The sequence below is a fragment of the Hippocampus guttulatus genome, chromosome 4 (assembly GCF_054856545.1).
Source record: "Hippocampus guttulatus isolate MCC_2025c chromosome 4, RoL_Hgut_1.0, whole genome shotgun sequence".
Classification (NCBI taxonomy): domain Eukaryota; kingdom Metazoa; phylum Chordata; class Actinopteri; order Syngnathiformes; family Syngnathidae; genus Hippocampus; species Hippocampus guttulatus.
Window position 1 is genome coordinate 12324249 of NC_141264.1, and position 26216 is coordinate 12350464.

Sequence of the window (26216 nt, forward strand, 5' to 3'; positions counted from 1 at the left end):
TTTACTTTGTGTAGTGTGTGAAAGCAGCAGATGTGGATCTTCACAATGGCACAGATCATCCACCGTTTTAAGATGTCGTTCTGAGTGCTATTGTAATAGCATTGTTGTTTTAAATGTTATGCACAGCGGGTATTGAGCACTAAACAGTTATGACAGTGAAAGCAGAAAACAGCCCCATTTTTGTTGTATAAGCTTACAGAAAGATAAGCGCTATGGTGAATAAATGCATTTGTTTTAGGAAGTCTAGATTCAGAAGTGGAGTTGAAAAAGAACATATCAGCACACAAATGAGCTCGCAACTTTAATCAGCTTATATGTTTGTATTTAACCCAGTCTAAATAGCTTTGTAAAATTATGTGATAAAGCTGAACTGATCAACTTTATGCTGCAGCCAGTAGTCTTCTATTTCATATTCATTCAGTCTTTTATATGAAATATCATTTTTTGCAACAGTCTTCTGTGATATGACTATTTTTTTTTGCTTGTACTATGACTGTAACTCGATGACCCAGCTCCACTCTACTTGTGAAAATGTGCCTCTGTGCGTTTTGTGTTTATTTATTTTATTTTTTTACAGATGACACATCTCGTGACATGGCAATTTTCCTCATGGCTGAAATGCACATGGGGACTTTTCCGTGTCTTTAAAAAGGACAAAGTGTGGACGGAGGGCATTTTCTCCCCAGAATCTCTATCACAGTGATATATTTATTAAAAAGAGAATGAAATGCATACAGTAAAATGAGAATTAAAACAAAATTACTGTTTCAACTCTTATGATGCTGATCCACCTGATATTTTTACAATTTTGGAAAATTATTCTTTGTAAATAATGGAAATATCTTATAATCTATTCCGGGGTCAAACTGTCACCATCGTTAGCCATAACGCAAGAGTAAAAGAAAGTTGACAAGGTCCACATCATGGAACAACGTACATCATCTTTGTTAACAAGCGACAGTGTTTTGTTTTTCTTAAGTGAAACTGCAACATTTTATGTTGATGCAGACAGCCGTGTTGCTCCTCTGCCGCGTCCATCCATGTCTCTCTCCATGTTTCTGAAGTCTGTGATGTTGTCAGATGGGGTGGCCATCTGGACTGTACGCAACTGTAGATGTCATGTGTATCTGTATGTGTATTTATACTCATCATAACTTCTTGTGAGTTGACTAATACCGTACTCCGATTGCTATGTTCCACAACTACATCACTACACGCCTTTAGTTGGGATTACTGCTCAGCAAGCTGCCTTTTGGATGAAATTTCAATCAAGTTTCACTGAAAAGATTACATTTTGATTGACGGATTATGATTTCACATCTCCTGCACATGTTTTGAAACAACGGGAGTCTTCATGTTCGGACAATTACACCTTGACTTACGAGTGCTCCGATTTGGGAGGTTTTCAGTCATAAAAACTGTCGCATGGCGTATTTCCTGCTCTTGAGTTGTAACTTGCTCGCAATTTTTTTTTTTGTTACAACAGCTAGATGGTGTCAGCAAACTTCACAACGAGCACTGAATAATTTTTCAAAAAAGAGGCCACTTGATTGCTTTAAGATGTTTTGTTTTAAACTGAACATTGAAGCTAAACATTATACAAAAGCAATTACAATTGTGTATGTAACCAAATCACATCACGAAAGTGTGCTGGTTTAATGCTAACCCATGTGTAGACAGGCTGACACCCGTCCTGTAAAATACGGAATTGTGCCTTCATTGGGAATGAAATGTTGCATCCCATATTGCACTTATACGTTCCATATTTTCCTAATCGTCCCATGCGTTGCCCATCGATGCCCAAGTATATCTGACCGACGCAATCAAAAGGCAAACTCATGTGTTTTTATCAACATCCGCCAAAATGAATTTGAACCCACATTTGGCAGGTTGCAGGTTGTTAATTTAGAATCCTGGTTGTAACACTTTAATCAATGGATATTTAAACACAAATGGTGCAGCAACATATGTAGTCAGACAATATAACAATACTCCCAGGCATACACTCTTTATCCTCTGTGAAGAATGATGTATATGACTGCTGCTTATTGAGCTGTGTATTTGGTGCATTTACTATAAAAGTACAGTCATACCTTGGTTTTCGACCATAATCCATTCCAGAAGGCTGTTCGAAAACCGATTTGCTCGAAAACGGAAACCACGCTCTTTTTCAAAAGAAAAAAATCTTTATTGAACACATCTGTTCACCATGGAACGCTAAACGAGGAAGCGTCACTTCCTCGTGTAAGGAAGGCAAGAGGAGTCAAGTGACGCATTCAAGTGCGCTCAGTTTGTTCGAGAACCGAAATTCGGTCATCATCCGAGGCATAAAAAACTCGAAAATCTTGGTCGAAAACCGATTTGGTCGAGAACAGAGACGTTCGAAAACCGAGGTTTGACTGTATTAGAATTCCGCCCCGTGATTAGAGTGTGTACAGCAGAAGGAACAGTACAATGTGACTGGGCTTTCAAGCATGAAATCATGATCCTCAAACTGTATGATTTGTTACATTCAAATTAAACTTAAGGCACTACTGTAAGTGAATTAACTAAAAAGTGATTATTCATGAGGTTATTTTGACAGTCTCATTAAAGTTAACATTTATTTTATCATTAATCCACAGTGAGTAATTAAAGAAGGCAAACGTTATTTTTTACTCTCTAAATGCTGTTCATGCACCCTGAAATGTGACTATGAGGCAGACCTGATGCATGCAGTTAATTATGAACAATGATTGAGTGTAATTGGGGTTATAAGAGTGTAAAAGTAGATAAGTGCGCACACGGTGCACAGCTAGCAGGCACTCCCCTGAGTCCTCATTAGCATCTACCACAGATGGGTAAGGATTTCAGAGTTCGAACACCTTACTCACCTCCCCTTGTCCGGGTTTGCGTCCCATGTAAGCTTCTCCAGCCTCCGGCTGAGTACGTGCAGGTGCAGCCCCATTGTCTGGACTTGAGCCACTGAGGCACACAAGGCCGAAGTGCCTGAGGCCAAATTCATTATGCTGCTTTCTCGCTCCAAATGAGCTGCCAATTGCCGATTTTGAATGAATATTATCCTGAGGAAGTGCTATTCACCCTTACCACACATTTCTTTACAAGAAGAATGGTGCTATATCTCCCAAGTAGGACAGACAATGGGCCCATCCATACAGGACAGCCAGGAGCCATCATCACAAGGACTCAGCACTTATGCGTTATCACCGCTTTTCACATAATTAGTTGAAAAACGCACAGCTGTCAGTGTTATTTTTAGCTGGGAGGTAGCTGCCCCGCAACAGCAACAGGCCGGCCAGAGCATTGGAAGAGGTCAATGAGTCACAAGCCATTAAGTGTCACTTTCTTCGATTCCCTCTTATGTGGAGCATTTGCCAAATGTGGTGGACTTTTAGGAACATGCATGGAGGGTGGTTGTTGCGTGAAAACAAAATGAATCTCCATGAACGTAATGATAAATAATTGGCAGTCCATCTGTTTGTCTGTAAATCTACTAACTAAAAATAATGCAAATGTAATGTTGTACTTCAATTTTGATAGCACTTATTTGTTTTACAAGAAAAAAAATCACATTGAAGAAGGAAGAAAATAAACAATAAAGACGATGAAATAATAATTGGCTTATGATAAATAAAATATGAATACAAACATAAAACTACTACAAACAATTAATTGGGCTTTTCAGATGGTAATTAATATAACAACTGTTGTGTTTTTGTTTTTTGTCTTTGTTTTGCTTTGATGGCTGGTTTGTGAAGGACTGAGTTTAAAACCAGCTTTTGTTTCTAAATAAACTTTTTTTAAACTGACCTTCCTCAGATATTTGAAGCCTCTAGAGCAGGGGTGTCACATACGGCCTCCGTAGATGTCAAGTGGGCCGGACCATTAAAATTATACCATACTCTGTTATAAATAACCAAAATATCATGTCTTTCCTTTGTTTTGGTAGAGTGAAGCACAAGAGCATGAGGAAAATGTTGAAATTTAATGAACATATCTTTTACAAAACAATTCATGAAACACCTTCGATTTCCTTCGACAAATTTGCAATTTACTTTTATCATTCACATATATGCATTGTAACTGATCCCACTGTTTGCACAAAGGCACAAAACTTAAACAAGTATTTGGTATTGAAAAATATAATCATGCATTTTAAGATTAAACGAGATTTATAAAGTACAGATTGCGGATAATCCACGAATTGCGCCATATTAAAAATATTCATTCCGTGTCTTTTATGCATTTTTTCATTTTTTAATTATCCTGTGGGCCTGATCGAACCTCCTCGGGGGCAGGTTCCGGCCCACAGGCCGTATGTTTGGCACCACTGCTCTAGAGGCTATTGTGTTTGCTTTTCATCATAAAATTGATCCACAATGTGAACATACTGTAAGTAGTGTGAATTTACACCTCCGGGAATGGAAAATGGAAGAAAATATGGTGTTGGATCCTCCATTGTAACTTGTAAATTGTTTACTCCTCTGACAAGACCCTTGACAAGAGTTATAGCCAGATGAGCATTTGTGAAGTCTGAGATGGCTGATGTGGATGACATAGCTTGGCATGTATTTCCAAAGCAAACTCTTCCAAACATATGTGTAGAGACCTTACTTTGTGGATGGGGTGCTGTCATTCTGGAACAATGTACGCCAAAACTGTTCCCACCTAGTTGTAATTGTCCAAAGTGTTGTGGTAATATGAAGAGTTTTAGTCCAATCCTTGTCAACAATGGGTATACAGTAATATATCAATATCAGAGGTGAACAATTTACAACATTTTGCTCGTCCGCTCTTCGTCAGCAGCCTAATTGGAATTGGGGTTATTTTTTTTCTTGACACATATTTCAGTCTTGTTCATTTAGAGCTCTGTGTCTGTGTATGTTTGTGTGTGGAAGTGTGCTCGCATGTATATGTGTGTTGCGTTTGTGGATTTCAGTGCTGCAAATTTGCAATGTAATAGCTCTCCTGTTGGTTTTACATCACAAATTCTCCCTTTTGTGTTCTCAGTGTGGTGGAAATCCAGTAAGTAGGGCCCCATGAGGCCAGCTTTTCCCTTCTTCCTCCTGCAGAGTTCAGCTGTGGGTGACCGTGCTGCTGCTCGGACATTGGCAGCCGCTCTTGCGCGAAGTGGGAATGTGTGCTCATTCAAACAATGCTTTGCATTAATTAATGCTTTTGTTCTCTTAATCATTGACCAGAATGTCAGTGTTCATGTCCCAAGGAGGGACAGCGGGTGGGTAAAAGGCCAACCCGCAGAATGTGTCAGAGAGGGGGAAAAAATGAGGTATTGGGAGAGAAAAGTGTCTTAATGCAAAAGATAGGTGCTGTGGGTTCTGTTTTTAGATGCCAAACACGTACTCTGCCAAGAATGTTTTTATTACATTTTGGTGCAATTGCACTTTTTTAGTTGTGTGAAGGATCAAAATTTGTATTGTTGATTCATGCTAAACACTTACAAACATTTGAGCAGCAATTGAAATGTCCATCCATCCATCCATTTTCCGATCCGCTTTATCCTCACAAGGGTCGCGGGGGATGCTGGAGCCTATCCCAGCTGTCTTCAGGCAGGAGGCGGGGGACACCCTGAACCGGTTGCCAGCCAATCGCAGGGCACACAGAGACGAACAACCACCTGCGCTCACACTCATACCTAGGGACAATTTAGAGTGTTCAATCAGCCTGCCATGCATGTTTTTGGAATGTGGGAGGAAACCGGAGTACCCGGAAAAAACCCACGCAGGGGAGAACATGCAAACTCCACACAGGAAGGCCGAAGCTGGAATTGAACCCTGCACCGCTACACTGTGAGGCCAATGTTCGAACCACTAGATCACCGGACCGCCGGTCAATTGAAATGTCATTTGGAAAATACAATTGAAATTGTTTAGCTGGTTTGTCTGCATATCAAATCTTTAGACGAGGTTGGAATTTGTGGTGTTTGTAAAGAATCGTAAAAGGTTTATTTGTATTCACATTCATACACTCTTCTCGTCATTATTTGCTTAACAGTTTGTTCAATGTCATTGAACGTTTGCCATCACTAGTGGTGATTGCTGATTGGGAAAAAAATGACATGGCTCTGCCTCACAAACATTCCAACTTACTAAGTTACCAACCACGGATGCTTGCACGATAAATATGTAATTTACAGTATTTCCTGATCCGGTCCAATTATGTTGTCAGACAAAGAGGTCTGCCTGTGACATTCTGGCTGTTCTCCTTAAAACTGCTGGATTGTTTATTGTGTTTATTTATCGACAGTAGTGGCAGTTGAGGGAATTAACCTCTGCTAACCTCCAGGTGACATTGTTCGGAAACCTATGTGAATGTATTTGAATAATTGCTGATGATGCATGCCATGTCATATATGTTCGGGCTTATTTGCTTGCAGCAGAATGACAGTTTAGTTACGTTGGTGTCTCCTCACTTTGATTTTTCCATTCTAGCCTCTGCAGCTTTATCGTGACATGCCAGCTCTCACTGCTGTGGAAACCTGTGTCAGGAAAATGGAAACAATGTGTCTATTGATCAAATGAAACCTCATCTCTCATCGGTAGAAGTTAACACAATTGTGGTTAAGCGACAACGCCTGAAAGTTTTGCTTTGCGGACATCATTGTGATGGTTGTTGTCTTCCATGCCAAGATGACAAACTTTGATTTCTCAAACTGCGCTCTTCATTTCCTCAGGCATTCGGCCAAGCATACAGCAACCAGCGCAAGGTGGCCGAGGACGGCGAGAGCAATGAGGAGACGTTGCTCCAGGAGTCTGCCTCCAAGGAGGCGTACTACATGTCTCGTCTTTTGGAGCTGCAGACAGAGCTGACCTTGAGTCGCTCCGCAGCTTCTAACACCCAGTCAGAGAACGAGGGGCTCAACGCGGTCGTGCTGGATCTGCGAGAAGTGAGTTTGTAAAGGTCATGCTTCTCAAGATTACTCCCAATGTAGAGGATCCCCCCGACATCTCGTAATGCAAATTTAGGTTTGGAATCAAAATTTAATCTCGGGGAAAAACACAATTGTTGTAAAAGGGAGTGGGACAAACAAGCACAACATACAACTTTCAATTGTAGATTGGCCATATTTTTGGTCATAAAGACAATGTCAAAACAACAGCTCTATCACTTGGTGTGCATTAGTATCATCCCATTTTTAAAAATTAACTACAACCTGAAAAAAACATGAATTACAAAGGCATTGAGCCGTATTTGAAGAGATGTACTTTGTCATAGTCAGAGGAATTATTATTCCTCTTATTTCTCCTCCTCATTATTATGAAAGGCTCAAGGCATGTTCTAATTTCCAATTAAAACTTATTTCAAAAGTTGTTACGACTCCAAGGAACAGAATACACCAAGAGATGTTCTAAAAGAGGTCAGCCCTCTGTGACAAGATGTTCTGTGACACGAGAGCGATGTACATTTACTTCTGTTGGAAGAATTTTCTAATTGACTTTGACGTCTATCCCAAAGAGCTCGCAAAGACGCACAAGCGAATGCCTAGTTTGTTTTATGTTTCATTTTATTTGATTTGGGTGGCGCAATGATTCTTTTTAGATAGCCAGTGTTTTTGGGGAAAATATTTACACGCGTTATCACGCATTACGGTGTGCATATGCGCAGGCATGTCTGCAAACATTGGGGGGGGGGGGCAGCATTGGAGTTCGAGTTGGGGTCAGACACCGGGGCCACGACGCCATTGTAGGTTGCAAATCCGGGTCTCAACTGGGAATAAACACCCTGAGCTCGGCACAAGGTTGCACAACTACTACAAGACTTATTGTACACTTGGAAGCATCACAGCACAATGAATGAGATAGTGCTTTCTGCACTCCTTGCTTTACCCATAAAAACTAGCACTGAAACCAATCGCTGTATCATTAGCTCAAATATTGCAGTAGACTAGTACGGACGTTTAGCCTCGATTAGCTTCAAGAGTTTGAGAGCTGCTGTCAGCATTTATGAAGCTCAAATCGTTTCTTAATGATCTACATGTACGGTCTAGTCATCATCTCGTAAAAGTGAAAGCATTGTCCACTCTCATCCTACACACACGCGCGCGCGTGCACACACACGCACACACACACAAACACACACACACACACACCTTCCTGTTTTCCTATCAATTAGATGAGCCACACCCCCCTAGTACTATTTAAAGATTACATTGCAAATTGCACAAACATAATCACTGACTGCCACTTTGCACGTTACAAGCAGGCCGTAGGACTTTTTGTTTTGTTTGGTTTTGTTTTTTTTGTAAAGCATTTTTTACACGTTTCATTGCACTACAGACAGTTCATTCATTCATTCATTCATTCATTCATTCATCTTCCGAACCGCTTTATCCTCAATAGGGTCGCGGGGGGTGCTGGAGCCTATCCCAGCTGTCTTCGGGCAGTAGGCAGGGGACGCCCTGAATTAGTTGCCAGCCAATCGCAGGGCACACAGAGACGAACAACCATGCCCACACTCACACCTAGGGACAATTTAGAGTGCTCAATCAGCCTGCCATGCATGTTTTTGGAATGCGGGAGGAAACCGGAGTACCCGGAGAAAACCCACGCAGGCCCGGGGAGAACACGCAAACTCCACACAGGGAGGCCGGACCTGGAATTGAACCCGGTACCTTCTGCACTGCGAAGTCGACGTGCTAACCACCGGACTACCGGGCCGCCCACAGACAGTTCATGTAAGACATTTTCTTAGGGAGGGGCCGGTCAGGGAGCCTTCTCAGCCAGTGTGCTCGACATCTCACACCCGAGGCTCGCCAGCTAATCACTTACCTGTAGCTCATCACTCCTCAGTGCACGTTTGTGGCGTAACCACCTGCATTGAGCCCTGGTAGGCACCTCATGAAGTTTTCCCTTCCTGTGTAGCTATTTCCTCTCCCTGTGGATTCTTCGCGTTCTCCCTTGAACTTTAAGTTTCTTTGCTTTTTTTCTGAGTTGACTTTACATTGGCTACAATAAATTCCGCAAGGTTTTTGGCAAACGCCATTCCTGTCTGTTGTCGTGCGTTCGGGGTCACATACAAACCTTAGCACATTTAAAATGTCAGTTTGTCTCTTCCTGTGCCCGTGCCGCAGACGAATGAAATGCTGGAGCTCCAGAGGAGTAGGATGAGGGAAGAGAACAAGGAGTATAAATTCAGAGAAACGCGGCTGCTTCAGGATTACACGGAGCTCGAGGAGGAGAACATCACCTTGCAGAAATTGGTCTCGACGCTCAAGCAGAGCCAGGTCAGTGGTGAAGCCATGAAATACTCAAATGAAGGTGTTGCCATGTCTTTTGGCTTCTCACACTCTTTATTTATAGGTAGCCCTACCTGCTGTTACACATTATAGCTACAAAAGGCAACTTGAGCTAACCTGCATTGCCATCTTATTTGTCTGCACCCCACAATTTATGACAATTTTGTTGTCCGGTACCCTGTAGTTAACATGTACAAGATCCAAAGAACTCATTGATATGTATTCTTTTATTGTGATTGTTCACCTTCTTTAAAAACCTTATTACCCCTCACCCTCAACACACGCACGCATACGCACACACACACATGTAAATTTCTGAGAAGGTGCTATTAATTAAGAAAACAATATTCTAGCAAGTTCGGGTTCAAACCATCATGTCATGCCTTAAACACAAGCACTTACACTTCATACATATTTTCATGGTCACTGTGAATTTCTGTGACATGTTGTCATTTTATGGATCAATTATTTGGACTCTGGTATTGTAGCTCAGTGAAAGTTTTTTTTTCTTTTAGCAATTTTAGTATTTCTTTATAAATACTGTTCTAATATTCAGGGATGTTTTTCTTTTATTCTGGATTTTTCTCTTTGTTCTTGTTATCAGGTGGAGTATGAGGGTCTCAAGCATGAGATTAAGGTCCTTGAAGAGGAGACTGTTCTGCTCAACAGCCAACTTGAAGACGCTTTACGTCTGAAAGAAATCTCTGCTGGGCAACTGGAAGAGGCCCTGGATGCCCTCAAGAGTGAGCGTGAGCAGAAGAACAATCTGCGAAAAGAGTTGGCCCATCACCTCAGCCTGAGTGACAACGTCTACGGCACGGGCGCCCACATTGCCCTCACTGTCACTGGCGTCGAAGGCCTCAAATTCCCGGAGGAGGTCAACGGAAGCGCCGGCGCTAACAGCAGCAACGGCAGCGTTCTTGTCGCTGTCAACGGCAACAGTGACGACTGTTGTCGGCACAACGGTCACCTTCATGCGGGCGCCATGTTGGCCAAAATTAATGGAGACTACCGTGCGGGCAGAAAGGGCGAGGGTCTGCACCCGGTTCCTGACCTGTTTAGTGAGCTCAACCTGTCGGAGATGCAGAAGCTCAAACAGCAGCTCATACAGGTCAGTGAGGGAAGTTGACTTTGTGGTATGCTGCTCACTCTCTTAGCAGCCACTTGATGTTTTCTTATCGCTATGATAACAATAACAGCAGAGGTCCATCCCATATAAAGATGATTCCGAGAAATCAGTGTTTGTGTGTTAGACAAATGCATACGTGATGGATAGGGAGTGAGAGGACTTTTAAATGTAATGAATTTGATTAAACACGCTTCACTGGTCGCTTGGTTAATTCAGATGTCAGGATGTTGCTGTAATCCACATAATCACACAAATAATCGAATTAAGATCAGTGATAATAACAGGTTTCTGACAGAAATGGACAAGCACAATGTTTTTTCCCCCTTTAATACAAGTTGATATCCTCCCAGTGGAAAAGATAAATCATCTGTTGTTATGACGTGAATTCCCTGAAGCTGTTTTAGTTACTTCTGGCATAGTCTAGATATCTTTCGTGACAAAGTTCTGTTCAATTGCAAAGAGAAACTGACATTTGGCATTTGCGATGTTGCTCAAATCGTTGCCTGTTTTAAGATTAGGCAGCAACAGAGAACTCTTGTGATGCATGTGCGTGGGCCATTTGGGAGTGCTGTCAAGATGATTAGGACGTGATCGGCACAGCAAAGGGATGCAGAGAAGAGACACGGACGAGGACTGGCGTCTTCTGCTTTCGGTCTAGAAACACAAAGCCGTAAATGTGCCAGCATCATGCATACTTACAGCATGTGAAGCACATAACTTCATACGGCATGTCTAAAATATGGACAAAAGTCTTGAGGAACCCCTCACTGAATCAACAAATTAATCACTTGACGGTTGTCTCGCCCGTTCCACACATCAAAATTCAAGGCAATTCTCAACTAAGCTTGTGCCAACTGCATAAATGTCAGTTACGTGAAATACTACACCGCCAATGTACCAGGACACTTTTATGGAGAAATGTTGTCACACACCTTTTAATGAAATGAATATTCAATAAGAAAATGGGCTGCTCTCTCAGTTCAGCCATCACAGCTTTTACCGGATCGACAAATCAGTGGGTTCAACTTTGATGTTTTGGCAGTTCATTGCCTCAAAAATGACAAAATTATTATCAGTATACTTTTGCACAGTTAGAAATACAGATCATTACTAGACCCCAAATGTTTCATCTTTCTTGGTGTTTGAACACATTATACAGACGGTGAAGTCTGTTCATGACATAAATATGCAGCATTCTTTTGTGAATGCTAATTCTATCCTTCAGGTAGAGCGTGAGAAAGCGGCACTGCTCATGAACCTGCAGGAATCGCAGACCCAGCTGCAACACACACAAGGCGCACTAACCGAGCAGAGTGAGCGAGTCCATGGCCTCACGGAGCGCGTCAACGCCATGAAGCATCTTAACGGTGGCAAAGGGCTGGATGACCCTCAAGACAGTGACAAACCTGCCGACGGCACAATGTCACTTCAAGCTAATGGTCACTGCGATGTGGACATAAATGGGTTTGAGGTCCTGGAGTGTAAATACAAGGTGGCGGTGACAGAGGTGATCAACCTGAAAACAGAGCTGAAGGCCTTGAAGGAGAAGTACAGCCACGCTGCGGAGGGACAAGCAGATGCTCACAGTGACGACAGAATACGCGCACTGGGCGAACAGGTTTGTTGACGCTACAGTATTTAAAAATAAAAAATAAAAAAAAAACATGAACATATACGTCTGAAAAGGGGCCCCCGGGCCTGCGTTGGTTTTCTTCTGGGACTCCATTTTCCTCCCACAAAAAAAAAACATGCATCCAAATTGTCCCTAGGTGTAATTGTGAGCGTGAATTTTTGTTGAGACCAACACGTGTGCCCTACGGTTGGTTGGTAACCAGTTCAGAGTGTCCCCCGCCTACTGCCCGAAGAACGCTGTGATGGGCTCCAGCATGCCCCACAATCCCTGTGAGGATAAGCGGATTAGAAAATGAATGGATGGATATGTGACAAGACACTCTTTTCTCTCTCACTTTCCGATGTCTTTTTATTCAAAATTTTTCTCACAAGACGCAAAGACTTCACTTAAAAGAATTCTGTTTTGGTGGGGTTTTTTTTTTTTGTCACTGCAAACTATTTTAGCTCTCAAGCACTCTCACGTGACACTCCATTTGAAAAAAATTACACAATACTGCTCCTGCTCACTTTTTTCTTTCTTTACTTTCTTTGCCTTTTATTTAATCTACAAATGTGTCAGATCATTTTGCCTGGCCCTGCACTTTAATAATGTCATTTGGCAAATGAGAATATTCAATGCACTTTAGTTACATTTTCTATCACGACAATATGGACAATATGGACTGGTAACGTCGGATGGTGGTGCCGGATTTATTCTCTGCCAGTGTCTGATGCCCAAATGAATGGAAAAGTTTGCACTCGTGATGACATGCGGATTACAAACTGTCATTGAATATCATGAGAAATGTATCCAGAGTTTTGACTGGTTCTGTATACTTTTTATTCTTGTATTAATTGCATCATATTTTATTGCCTCCAGTTAATCACAATTAATGTTCTATTCAGGTAACCCATTTGGAGAACAGTTTACGAGAAGGCCGTGAGAGGGCGGTGAGCTTGGAGGCGGAGCTACGTGCTGCTGTGAGCACTGCCGCAGAGAGTCAGCTCCTTCTGAACACGGCCCAGGACGAGCTGGTGACCTTCAGCGAGGAGCTTGCACAGCTCTACCACCATGTGTGCCTGTGCAATAATGAGACACCCAACCGCGTCATGCTCGACTATTACCGGCAGAGTAGAGTCACACGTAACGGCAGCCTCAAAGGCTCTGAAGACCCCCGGGCTTTACTTTCACCCCGCCTAGCTCGACGCCTGGCTGCGGTTTCGGCACTCTGTTCTTCCGAGGCTCAGCGAAGTCCCATGAACTCCCCGTCCAAAGATTCCCAACACAGTGACACAACAACCAATGCAGCGGACTCTCCCATCCACCACGGTAGCCCCACCCGCAACACCACCAGCTCGCCTGTGACCAGCATGTCCCCTTGCCCATCACCGGTGCCCTCCGAGGCAGGGGGAGACCTGCGGAAGGAGCCCATGAATATCTACAACTTGAACGCCATTATTAGAGACCAGATCAAGCACCTGCAGAGGGCTGTTGACCGCTCCCTGCAGTTGTCCAGGCAGAGAGCTGCAGCCAGAGAGCTTGCACCCACGCTCGATAAAGACAAAGAATTGTGTCTGGAGGAAATTCTGAAGCTCAAGTCGCTTCTTAGTACCAAAAGAGAGCAGATAGCCACACTCAGACTGGTTTTGAAGGCCAACAAACAGGTAAGAAGCCAAGTCTCTTTAGAACTTGAAAACACCACAAAAAGAAATGAAACTTAGATGGGCATCAATTATCTTTTTAATGAGCCATGATAATTGGTTGGCTGTCTTTGATTTGTAAGCTGTGCATAGCTTCTTACAGTGTTGTTTGATATCTTGAAGTTCATTTGTGAGATGCTGTCTCTGAATGTTCACAACTCCTGTTTCTATACCAGTACTGTATTTCTCCGAATATTTTTGAATGGTGCTTAGGTGTAGAATGTAGATCATCACGTTGATCATATTTAGACCAAAAAACAGTTGACACAGAATCACCCGCAGTTCTGTTGGTTGCACCCAGGTCGTGCTCTTCATCTTGCCTCATTTGCTTCAGGACACAATTCAAATATTTTACAGTAGAATGAAAAAAAGTGTACATACATATACAGGTATATACAATTTAAATATATAAAATTACAATCTTGTCTCAATCACTGGATAGATGAACAAAGATATGCTATTTGTAGCAAACGAGTAATACATTTCAGAACAATTACGTGAAATTGGATTCCCCGTACGCCTGATGGTGCTGTAATGTGCGTTCTATAAGACACGACTTACTCAAAGGTGACTGTCCGCATTGCAGACAGCAGAGGTAGCACTGGCCAATCTGAAGAGCAAGTATGAAAATGAAAAGGCGATGGTGACAGAGACGATGATGAAGCTGAGGAACGAGCTGAAGGCCCTCAAAGAAGACGCCGCCACCTTCTCCTCCCTCAGAGCAATGTTTGCTACCAGGTGAGGGCAATAGCAGTCGTTGGTGCAAATCTTTTTTTTTTCTTTGGTTTGAAGAAACATCGCGGTAAGTCTGTTTTGTTGTCTTTGCAGATGTGATGAATATGTTACCCAGCTGGATGAGATGCAGAGGCAACTTGCAGCAGCGGAGGATGAAAAGAAGACATTAAACTCTCTCCTCCGTATGGCCATCCAGCAGAAACTGGCCTTGACCCAACGGCTGGAAGATCTGGAGTTTGACCATGAGCAGATCCATCGTGGTCGCGGCGCTAAAGTGCCCAAGATAAAAAGCAGCCCACCAAAAGTAAGTGGCACAGAATTTACTCAGATGAAGTGTGATCATTCAAACACATTTAATAACACACGAGGTAGAGACAATTAAAACTAAGTGAAAATGACCACAGAATGTTTTTTCGGTATGTTTTGGGAGTATGCAGTGCCCCCTTTCGACAAAAGCTATAAACTGCAGTATGATACTGCAATTTTCAATCCTGGAACACCATTTTAAGTACTCCATCCTGTTTTAATTAGCACCATTAGAACTTACTTATCCGATATTGCATTTACAAGTTTCTTCGTGGAATACTTTTAACCTTCAGGTGTATCAAAAAGAAAATCATTGAAATAAAGACACAAGCATCCCGCTTCATCCATGCACATGCACATTGTTAATCACAAGATGGCAGTGTCTTTCCTGCTATGATATTTTACACTAACGCTCTCCTTGTTTTGTCTAAACCGTGAGCATCACCACTGCGTGTATGTGTCTAATGTATCAGTTTCTTGTAGATTGTCAGCAGCCTGCTGCCTCAGTATCGTCACTCCCCACACAGCTAAGGTGAGAGGGAATTTCCTTTGCATACTGGTAACATGCTGTACCATAGTTCTCTTTCTATCTAGAGCAGGGGTTACCGGAACTATTTCCTGGTTACTGGTTGATGTGACGTGCTAAAAGTTTGATTGAGAATTCTGAAACCATACACTTGCCAATTAAATTACATGATCTTATGTGCGATTATTATTAGCAATCTACCTATGTGAAGATATTAATCATGTTCATGATTCCCCACAATAATGATCAACAATGATCTAACAAGGTAGGAAATTGTTTATCGGTATACAACACTTGTCAAAATCTCTACAGGGGTTTACATTTTGAAGTGATCACTTCAAGAAATTCCTAAGAAATTCCAGTGCCCCAATTTTAGATTATTTTTACCACAGGTCCACATGCTAATGATGTGGTCCTCCAGCACTACCTGGTGCCAGTGGACACTGTGTTGGTGACCCCTGATCTACAGCACTCTGTCTGTCATGGCAGCCGCTGACTGTTCTTCAGGCATGGTGGTCAACCTTGGTTTCCAACCCTGTTTTGGTATTGTAATGTTCTCCTTTGAGGATCATTGGATAAACATCATTGGACCTTTTTTTTCCTGCCTTTGCGAGGATTGTGTGAATAATTCCAGCCCTGTTTTTTTGTTTGCACGGTCGTCGTGGAGTAAAGCTAGCCTGGCAGCTGAATTAAGTTGGACAGAGAAGAACAATAAGGAATTATGATTGTCTGAATGGAAACATTTACCTTTAGAAAATAGGCCAGGGGTGGCCAACCAGTCAGAGACTAAGAGCCATTTTTTTTTACTGTGTTACTGCAAAGAGCCACACACACACACACGCACACGCACACTTTTTTGGCCAAAGATCGACTTTTGCAGTGACCAACCTCCCACGATCGACCCGATCACGCACGTGCAAGCATACGAACACACACACACACACACACGACCATGCACTCGCACACATATACATGCACGCCACGACGAGCAACAGCCTAAGCGCCGAACATAAATGAAACCTAAAGACACAAACACACAAATCTTTTTTTTTTCTCCATTTCCTCCTCCCACCGACTTGGGACCAGTCTGCTGGCTCTTGGTCGATTGCGATCGACGTATTGGGAACCCTGCCTTAAAAACAGGTAATTAATTCACTGACTAGCTTAGCACTTAGCACTTAGCGCCGTTGTCTGCGCATGAGCGGTGATTCGGTCATCTGATTGGTTGGTGATAGGCTGACGTAGTATGTTCTATGTATTAAGCACCGATGTTATAATGGCAGCCCCATCGCCGAGGCGTTTTCGACAATTGTGTGAAAGCCCGGGAGCCTCATGCGGCTCACGAGCCGTGGGTTGGCCACCCCTGAAAGAGGCCATTTGTTTCTCCCAGATTCTACTCGACAATTTGTGCAGGTCTAAGGGGTATTGACTTCAGACCTGTTAGGTTGGTTTAGTTAGTTAATTGAGCACTAGCTGTAAATATTTACGTAGTTAAATGTTTCCACCTTTCGCTGAGTGGCATTTCAGTTCCGTCATTGATTTTTTTATGCAGGAAACCTGTGTGATTTGGATCTCTTCATCCGCCAAAGAAAATGCTGTCTATTCCTTGTTGTACAGCCTTCCAACCACATGTATTTTCACTGTTTGTGTTTATCCATTCTTTCAGTCCTAAATTTTGTGCTGACCTTCAAGAACACAAAACAGTTTTGTCCAGCGGTAGGAGTCGTCTTTTCTCCTCTTTTGACCTTCGTGACTGCCTGACCCACCAACCCAAGCCACCTGGCACCTAGCCCAGTACATATCGGCTGTCGACTGGGAGCGGTGTTCCTATGCAGCTCCTTGAAGCCCTATGAAGATGTCACTGGATGTTTTGACCCAGAGGTGCTTTCCTGGCCCACTGGTTCCCTGTGTCACGAGAGACAGGTGCACAAAAATGAGACAAATCACATGACTCTTTGCCCCTATTCGTATGCATTCTGAATAATGGTGATGATTTATTTATTAGATATTTATTCATATTGAAATGGCGTTTTTCTCTTGGCTGGTCATTCCTCAACTGTGACTGAATTTTAAAACAAACCCAAAGAACACAGTATTAAAAGGGAGATTTTATCAGTGTTAAAGAATTTCTTGTGGTGGTCATGGTGGAAATTGTAGGATCATCCTAACCTCACTAGTATTTCTTTGGATGTGTGCATTTGTATGCAGTTTTTTTGTTTTTGTTTTGTTTTTTTGCAAATGTGAGATTTTTATTGCTAGGTTTCTTTTATTTTAGAGAAGCCTCAAGGGATGTTACTATATCCGTGCTCGGCTCAAGGGATGTTACTATATCCGTGCTCGGCTCAGTTCTCTTCAGAGACTGAGTGAGATTAGTATGTTTTGAGATCAGGGCTGCTGGCCTGAGATTTTGTGTGTGTGTGACCATGTGGGGACCAGACTGCTTCCTTTAAAAAAAAAGTGTCAACAGTAATTTAACAAAGTGTGCCTCTTTACTGTCACCATTATTTTTTTTTTCATGTCTAACTTAAAACAAGTAATGTGTCTTCTGAGAGGTCCTCTTGTGTTTTATGTAGTAATTAGGGTTACAAAATCAATCAAAAGTTTTACACAGAGTAGTTATTGGGAATATATGGACATTAATTTAAATTTTGACACAAATTGTATCATGAACTTGAATGTGAATTGTCCTCATTTGCCCTCTTGTAACACATTGTGATGATGATGGCAAACTATCTTTGTTGAAATGCTTCCTTCACACAGTATGCAGTACTGTCCAAGCACAACTGAGCACTATGCATCACAGCAATATAAAGTACAGTCAAACCCATCATAAACTCTCTACCTGCAGTAAAACTGTGGTTCCTACTTCCTTCATCGTGAAGACACTAAGAGTAGGTTGAAAAGGATCTTTATGAAGAAAGTTGTTTCTCAAAGTGACAACACCAAACATAACAGTTCCAATCTGACAACTAACTCGGATTGGTTGTCTTTTTAACGCGAGTCCTCGTTTCTATTATTTTTGGAACCTCGTACCGTGTTGAGCATGATGTGTCCACTCAATGCTGACGTTCTAATGGGATACGAATGATACGGTTGAACGAAAGCCATTACAATGTTTGAACATGCATCCCTGAACAGACTGTTTGTTTCTTGTTGTATCTGTGCATTTCGGAATATCTGTACTCCTGCTGGTTCACTTGTGAGCACCGTGTCTTGATCTATTTGCACAATATAGCAGGATAGAAGGAGAGAGACTAAAAATGGTAAACCTGGTTTTAGAATAAAATAGCCGAATGCTGAAACTACAAGTGATTTTTTTTGTTTCTCGTCTCTTTATTAAAACTGCATTTAATTGGTTTCAGAAATAAAGATTTGTCGAGTTTGTGGTGTCTTTCAATTTTATGACAATACTGACAATACTCTTATGTGCACTGAGCATCAACATAAGGTACTGCACATGTAACAAGATACAATGTAGGTGCCCTTTATTTATTTACTATTTTCAGAGTGGTATTGATTTTTTTTTTTTTATTATTATATTTATTTCATTGGGACAGTGCGCATTAATCAACACAACAGTGTAAATGCGCCGGACTTCGCATAAATGTTAGTTTTCAGCAGTACGTAGTCCCAAGGCACGTTTCTTAACATAAAAATAACAAACATAAAACAATATAACACAACAGATAACAAAACACAGTCAGTTAATCTTTGCCACTTCCCTGCATACGCTTTGTTCTTTGAAGCGGTTCTAGATGAAAGAGGAGCGAAAGTGTCCTTTCAACAGTGGATCTGACGTCATGCTCAAAATGTGCACACGTCTACGACAAGCTAAATAAAACATATTTAAATATTTAATGTGTTGTTTGCATTTAGTATTCGTGTAGAAATTCACGGCATTATAGTGAGAACATTTAGTAAATTTTAGCCCTATCACGTAATAAAGTTAAATTAAAAACTCGCATCAATTCTCTTAGTGGGGTGCAATGTAGTTCTACAAGACTGCAACGTTTGATCTAAAAAAAAAACCCAAAAAGCATTTTTGAATTTCTCCACAAAGACAGAGGGAAGAACGTTTATTTTCTTTGCAATCCAAATTGAAGTTTAATATGGCATTACCGGTGACGAAGTAACAACTGAAAGTTGTGGTCGATCTTACATGCAGTACAATATGCCACTTCAGTCGTCTAGCCTCTAGGTGGCGGTGTTGCTAATAGAGTACTGTAGTTTATAGTTGGCAAATAACTATAGCAGATTAAAAAAATCTTTACCATGTCTTGTAAACCATAATTCACAATGCACTTTAGTAGCAAGGCAGACAATGTGTGCTTCTCAGAATGTGTGACAGAGAAAACTATTTCTTGTCGTTTCGGGGGCGGGGGTGGGGGGGGGGGGGTGCATGCATTTTAGGGTTTCGTTTACTTTTTAAAAGTTGCGATTAGTTTTGAACCAAACGAGCTAATTTTGTGAGAACAGTAGATGACGGGGTAAAGTTGCTGGAGTCGTCTTCAGAGTTGCCAAATCGAGCAACAAACGTGCAACGTTGGGGAGTCGGTAGGTGGAGTCAGACACGTTCGCTGGCGATTACGTCATTAAAGGGAGTAGACATTGAAACACCTGACACATTCATACAACTGTCCTCCGTTCGTACAAACGCAGCATGTTTTATTCCCTTTTATTCAGAGCTTCTACCGCGTCACCCCTTCTTTATTAAAAGAACAACATTTTAAAGAAGAGTTTCAAGTTTTTTATTGTTGTTTTGTTTTGTTGTGGTTTTTTTTTTTACGTGTCAGTGGCTACTTGTAAATGAGTGCAATTTGCCTGTCTCGATGCTGGAGGGGCATTTGTCAAACAGAAGCATGGAGGGCTTTAGCAGAGTCGCTTTTCGCAGGAAACAACAAAGTCTGGATGGAGAAGACACGGGTGAGCTGAGAGCTTTTCTTATTCTTTTTCCTGACAATTTATTTAATTCTGCTTTTCTGCTACACGATGACTTGTGTTTATGACTATGACGAGGTGTTTGTGACACTGTTGTGAAAATGAATGCGTTTGGGTGAGCAAACAGGACATTTTACCACTACCAACTGTTGTCGCTGAGCAGGTATGAATGTTTGCATACAAGTTCCAGCCTGTTGTGTCAGCATCTGCAACCTGGAGGGCTCAGTTGTATTTATTTATTTTTTTGTTTGTTTGTTTTTTTCTCAACTGTGTAACATACAAAGAGGTGCAGTGCGGTGCTTCGATGTGTTCATTATTAGTTAGGGTTCGGCAATCTGGTTCTTGCAGTGCTTAATTTTTTGAACCAGTTCCATCTATCAATCTTTCTGCAAGTAAATTAGCAGGGAGTAGCTCATGTTTGAGCTGGCAATTCTGCATGCGCACTCTGCATGTGCAAACATGCAAGTGAGAACAGTGCCTGCACTTGTAATGTGAACTTTGCTCTGTTATAAGTGAGGTTACTTGGCTTAGAGTACACAAGTGGCAGCTGATCAGGGCAACTAAGGCCCTCTCTGCTGGCCTAAACAGGAACAGAACCACTGACTTAAAACTACAACCCAATTTGTAGTATTTGTCCCATAAAATTACTTTACTTTATTCCCAACAGTGTATTCTCCTCATTTTGTAATTTTTCTCATGGCAGCACGAAGGCAAACCTGTTTCAACGTTTGACTATACAGAATTAACAGATTTCTACAATGTCTTGCTGACTAGTCAAAATCAGTTCGAATAATATCTTTCAATATGTGTGTAATGTAATTGTGATGAGTTGAAACAACAGAAAGAGGTATCTGCAACTCGGTGTTGCCCAGTCCAAACGAAATGATTAATATCTAAAACCTTCTTTTTGCTTCAAAACTGAATTACACATTTCTTAACACCTATCCAGTCTACGAGCATTTAGGTATTAAAACGGCTGCCAAAGCCGCACTGCTTCCAGTTCATGTGGATGTTATTTTTTTTTGGTTGTTGTCTAATCAGATTTCAACTTTTATGTGGAGTTATGTCAGGCTAATATGCCCAGTTAGCAATGAGACAGTCTCTTTAACTTATCAGATTTCAAATTCATCTCCTCGCCATCTGGTGATAGGATTTTTTTTCTGTCCTCTGATTGGTTAGAGCAAAGCTTGTTCCAGTCAATCCTTTCAATTAGCGAAACACATGAGGACTGAATAATGGCTGTCCTTCAAAAGTGGGCATTATTTTCTTTATAGAGACAGAATGTTACTACTGAACTTAGGTTTTATTAGATTCTGAAGGTGTCCTGAAAGGAGTGACTCATGAATATTTATTCATTCATCTTCCGAACCGCTTTATCCTCACTAGGGTTGCGGGGGGTGCTGGAGCCTATCCCAGCTGTCTTCGGGCAGTAGGCCGGGGACACCCTGAATCGGTCGCCAGCCAATCGCAGGGCACACAGAGACAAACAACCATCTACGCCCACACTCACACCTAGGGACAATTTAGAGTGTTCAATCGGCCTGCCAAGCATGTTTTTGGAATGTGGGAGGAAACCGAAGTACCCGGAGAAAACCCACGCAGGCCCGGGGAGAACATGCAAACTCCACACAGGGAGACCGGAGCTGGAATTGAACCCGGTACCTCTGCACTGTGAAGTCTATGTGCTAAGCACTGGAATACCGGGCAGCCCTACTCATGAATATATAATTTTTATTTGCTCTTATTTTGATGGAGTTCCTGCCTAAGTAAACTTGGGCAGAAGATGTGAACCAAAAAGGAAGGTAATTTGTCACCTCTAATTTGCATTCGTGCTGACTCAGGATGAGTCTTCACATTGAACCCTTTCTCTGTGCCTTGTTGATCCGGTTTGAAATGGCCCACAAATATTTCCGGTAAGTGCCTTTCAGGGAGTTGATGAGAGGCTGTGTTGTTTGAATGTGTAGTATTGGTAATTCCCTATGACTTTGATATAATCCCATAATGCTTCTTACAAAGTAGTGGACAGCAATGGTCTCTGGAAAATCGAGTACATCCCAATTTATTGCACTAAAAAAGATTCTGGGTATATGGTTTGATTTTCTGTACGAGACAAATTCTTGAATTGTGTCCTGAAAATATCTTTCATATACGGTAAATAGAGCAACAAGCATGGCCATTAAGTGTTCTGATTGTATTTATATTACCCTCGTCTTAAAACAATATAATATTCTTGTAATTCATTCGTTTGTTCAATATTTATTTTGGACGATCGACCAACTGACATTGATCAGTGGGTTGTATTTATGATGATGTCAGAATCGAATGATTGAGTCGTATTTGAAAACTTTTTTTTGTCAACTACTGAGTGAACTTCACCGTCCACAATATTAAAAAAAAAAAAACAATAGTAGGGAATGAGTGAATGATTCCGAACAAAGCAGCCTCAGTGGATTTGAATTACGGGTAATTGGTTTGTGTACCGCATTGACTTTCAAAGTGTGGCACTAATGCCACGAGTTGTACGCAGAATCACGCCCCAAGTACAGTTCAGTTGTATTTCACTATTAGGAACTAAAACATTTACATTTGCATCTTGGAGAACTTTTAAAGTACAAATTAATTTTTGTTTTCTTAACTGATATGGGATATGACTAGTTAGCGCATTTGCTTCACAGATCAGAGGTTGTGTAAAATCTGACCTTGGGTCTTCCGGTGTGAAGATTGCATGTTATGCTCTTGACTGCATGGGTTTTCTGCCGGTACTCTGGTTGCCTCCCGCAGATAATTGAAGGCTCTAAATTATCCATCGGTGAGACTGCGAGTGTGAATGATTTGTCTCAGGCAGTGTTTTTCAAAACCCGTGTGTGCCGCGAGACTTTGCCAGGTATGCCGCGGGAAAATATCCAATTTGTATGCCTGTGCAGTCTATCGCCCAGAAAGTAATCGTGTAGGACCCTCCCATACCGCTAAGGAGCAGCAACAGCTAGCCAATTGCCTTGTGTTTCGATGAGCGACAAGCGAATTTGTGACGCATAAATGCAGGACGATGGTGAAACAATAAATATGAAAGATGATAAAATACATTTTTCTTTGTGTTCATTTGATTCCAATTCAAGCTGTTATTACGTCATTCTTCAATGTTAAAAACGTTTATAGTAACAATATAACATGTTAATTGTGAAAATAAGCGGGGTTTTTTCTTCACATTTTCAGCTCGTGGTGTGCCGTGAGATTTTTTCAATGAAAGAAGTGTGCCTTGACTCAAAAATTTTTTAAAAATACTGGTCTACAGTATATGTGCTCTGCAATGGCCTGTCGATGTGTTCAGGGTGTAACCCACAAAAGTCAGCTGGAATCGGATCAAGCACACCCGTGGGACCTAGTCAGAAAAAGCTGTCCAGAAAAAGTATGGACATGCGATTTTATGTGAACAATTATTCAAGCACTACTTTTATGTCGTATACTTAAGTACAGTCTTAATGTACAGACTGTATCATTTTACATACAATGTTAAAACAATATGAAATGTACTTTTTAGGAATAAAACATTACTTTTTTTAATAACACTTAGGCCTGCTACATTTCTGTATTTTAATGGTAGTAATTGGAGCGCAAAGTATTTCTTTAGGTGTTACTTGGTGTAAAATGTGTGTCATACAGTAGAATGTTTCTTCCTTTGAGGGTTGGGTGATAGATTAGTAAATATTTGTGGTTATAATGTTTTGGGCTAAAAGTTCCTCAGAGTTTATATTTTAAGAATTGAAATTATTTCAAAACTGTGTTGGCACTATTCAAAGAGAACTATCACTGTATTATCAATTCTTTTACTACCTTTTTAGGTTAAGAAAACAAATGGTAACATGATGATCTGTCTAAATGAATGTTTTCCATATGCTAATGTGTTTGGTTTGTGGCATGATGAATATACAGTATATGAAGAAGGTAATTTACATTGGTCCTTTATAGTAAGTGCAGTTTGCAGTGTCGTAGAGCTGGAGGTGCTCTGAAGGCGACCTAATCGGCGTATAATAATGGAGCTTTTTGTTTAGTGTCTGCCTGGATACAAGCAGTGGGACTATAGTAAATGAATCAAGACTGTGTTGGCAGCCATTGTTGTTGTGGTCTGAGTGACACTCATTCATCCTCAGCTGAAGGCTCCTGCTGTCCTCTCAGTGCTTTAACTCACTTCTGACAAACACTGTTCACTTCATGACTACTCAAACACAACATTACATTTATGAACTGTATGCCAATGCCGTGTACAGCAATCAATCATATGTCAAAGTATTATAATTATTATTATTGTTATTATTATTTCCTCCGTGAACCAGAGTGAGCTTGTGTTCCCGTGATTTAAAGGTCAGGGAACATTGCCACATGAAACAAAATAAGACACTGTCAGCAATTGTCTCTGTAATTTGTAAACAATCCAGTAGGTGGCGGTAATTACAGACAAATGTTTCTATTCGCTCCTCTTTTTATCTGCTTGTCGCACATCAAGCATGATTGATCCTTGTGGTGGGGTATTTTTGCACGCTTCTTTTTAAATGATATGCGGCGATATTTATGTCCGTGTCACAGCTTGTGGCGGGACATTTTGCAGGAATTTTTGTTTTTATTTCTTTTCCAGTCCAGTTACTCTTGTGTTGTCCTTTTTGACACGTCGTGAAATGTACACGCACACAATGTGGCTGTTAAATCTGCATTCGTCAACCCCCCCCCCCCCCACGCCCATTTGCATTGTATAAAACCATTCCTTCTGGAATTTCAGGATTATATCTAGAATTTACTTATACAGTAGTTGATATTTTGAGTCTTTCCCAAGAGGTTCTAGCATTTTTGTTTGTGTTCGTGGCGTGCGTGCGCTCGTGTACGTGCGTGGGCAGGGTTGGTTTATACGAGAAACAGAGAATAACAAAATATTTTTAAAACTGCCTCACAACATTTTTCGTGTAATATGGATATCATATATGTTTGCAGCCTCTCAGCCATTGCTATAATAGTGAAGCTGGTTACCATCCACCTCATGGGGCGTCCACATCGCCACCGCTGTTACCAACATCATCCTACAAATGTGGGGTGTGCTTTTCTATTTCGAAGGATCCCCATGGTGGTTTCTGAACTGAGATCTTGTGGGCTACACTGCGGTCTTGTGCGACATGACATATTTCTACAAAGCAGCGTAGCTGAGCTTTGCCAAGTTCATTTTAGAAGAGCAAACAATGCATTGCTTTCCACTGTGGGGGCTGGAGTTAGATTGGTGATAGATATTGGTGATATGAGCTACATCAATACGGAGACATCATGGAACATGACAAAGTGTAATCAGCCAATGAGTTAAAACAAAGAATGGGAACATTGTGCATCTAATGGTGAAAATTGAGGTTTCACATTCTTTTGTCTTGGCCAGAGAAGTCATATTTGGTCTAATTCGTATGAAGCGTTCCCAAAAGTCTGACAGTACAGAGAAAACGTGACTACAAAATTCAAATGAACCTAAATAATTTTGGCTAAGGCACCCAGTGTCGCACTACACACATATTCAGTGTTTTTCTCTTATGGGACGGTAGGCCACTTGCTTACAAGGGAAACAAGGATGTGTTGAAACAATTGAACAATTAACTACATTTGGATTTTTGCTACAACATTTTGTATATTACAGTTGGTGTAAACTTAAACTGTCTTGGGTGTCGAACTGTACCATACAATTGAAGCAAACAACTAGAGTGAGACACAAAAGACTATCAGTGTGCAGTACAGGCTCTGTCTCAGGCTTTCCACATGCGTTTCCTGACTACACTGTGTTGTTTCCCCTCCTCCTGCCATTGTGAAGTTCCTTCCAGAAAACTACAGTATTCAGTTTTACCTTACTTCCAAGCTCGGTCCGCACGACTTATTGAGGATGGCATTGAGGAAGAGGAAGATGCGAAGCAAATTGTGAACCCGTTTTTCCCTGAACTTTCTGAAATCGAGGACATCCCCTTTGCAGGAAGACAGATCTCTGTCAAGGTGTTAGT

General features: G+C 41.4%; 2 protein-coding genes across 5 annotated transcripts in view; both read left to right on the plus strand.

Annotated features, from left to right (window-relative positions):
- bicd1a (bicaudal D homolog 1a) overlaps window positions 1-18643 on the plus strand; it is a 28409-nt gene extending 9766 nt beyond the window's left edge. Inside the window, exons 2-11 of one of the 4 annotated variants that reach the window (XR_015100743.1) lie at window positions 6692-6904; window positions 9089-9241; window positions 9858-10364; window positions 11608-12000; window positions 12900-13658; window positions 14281-14432; window positions 14523-14733; window positions 15219-15267; window positions 16348-16404; window positions 16928-17012. Coding sequence is in view for 3 of the 4 variants with exons in the window: in XM_086109556.1 (XP_085965682.1) it covers window positions 6692-6904; window positions 9089-9241; window positions 9858-10364; window positions 11608-12000; window positions 12900-13658; window positions 14281-14432; window positions 14523-14733; window positions 15209-15267; window positions 16348-16404; window positions 16928-17051 (2628 nt within the window). In the remaining variant the exon portion in view is untranslated. Of the gene's footprint in view, window positions 1-6691; window positions 6905-9088; window positions 9242-9857; window positions 10365-11607; window positions 12001-12899; window positions 13659-14280; window positions 14433-14522; window positions 14734-15208; window positions 15268-16347; window positions 16405-16927 lie in introns of all 4 variants that reach the window. The other 3 variants (XM_086109556.1, XM_086109557.1, XM_086109559.1) reach the window with 3 other exon arrangements.
- A 1255-nt stretch (window positions 18644-19898) lies between these two features.
- LOC147205959 (FYVE, RhoGEF and PH domain-containing protein 4-like) overlaps window positions 19899-26216 on the plus strand; it is a 59488-nt gene continuing 53170 nt past the window's right edge. Inside the window, exon 1 of the mRNA XM_086108260.1 lies at window positions 19899-20184. Coding sequence (XP_085964386.1) covers window positions 20091-20184 — 94 coding nt within the window. The 5' untranslated portion in view covers window positions 19899-20090. The remainder of the gene's footprint in view (window positions 20185-26216) is intronic.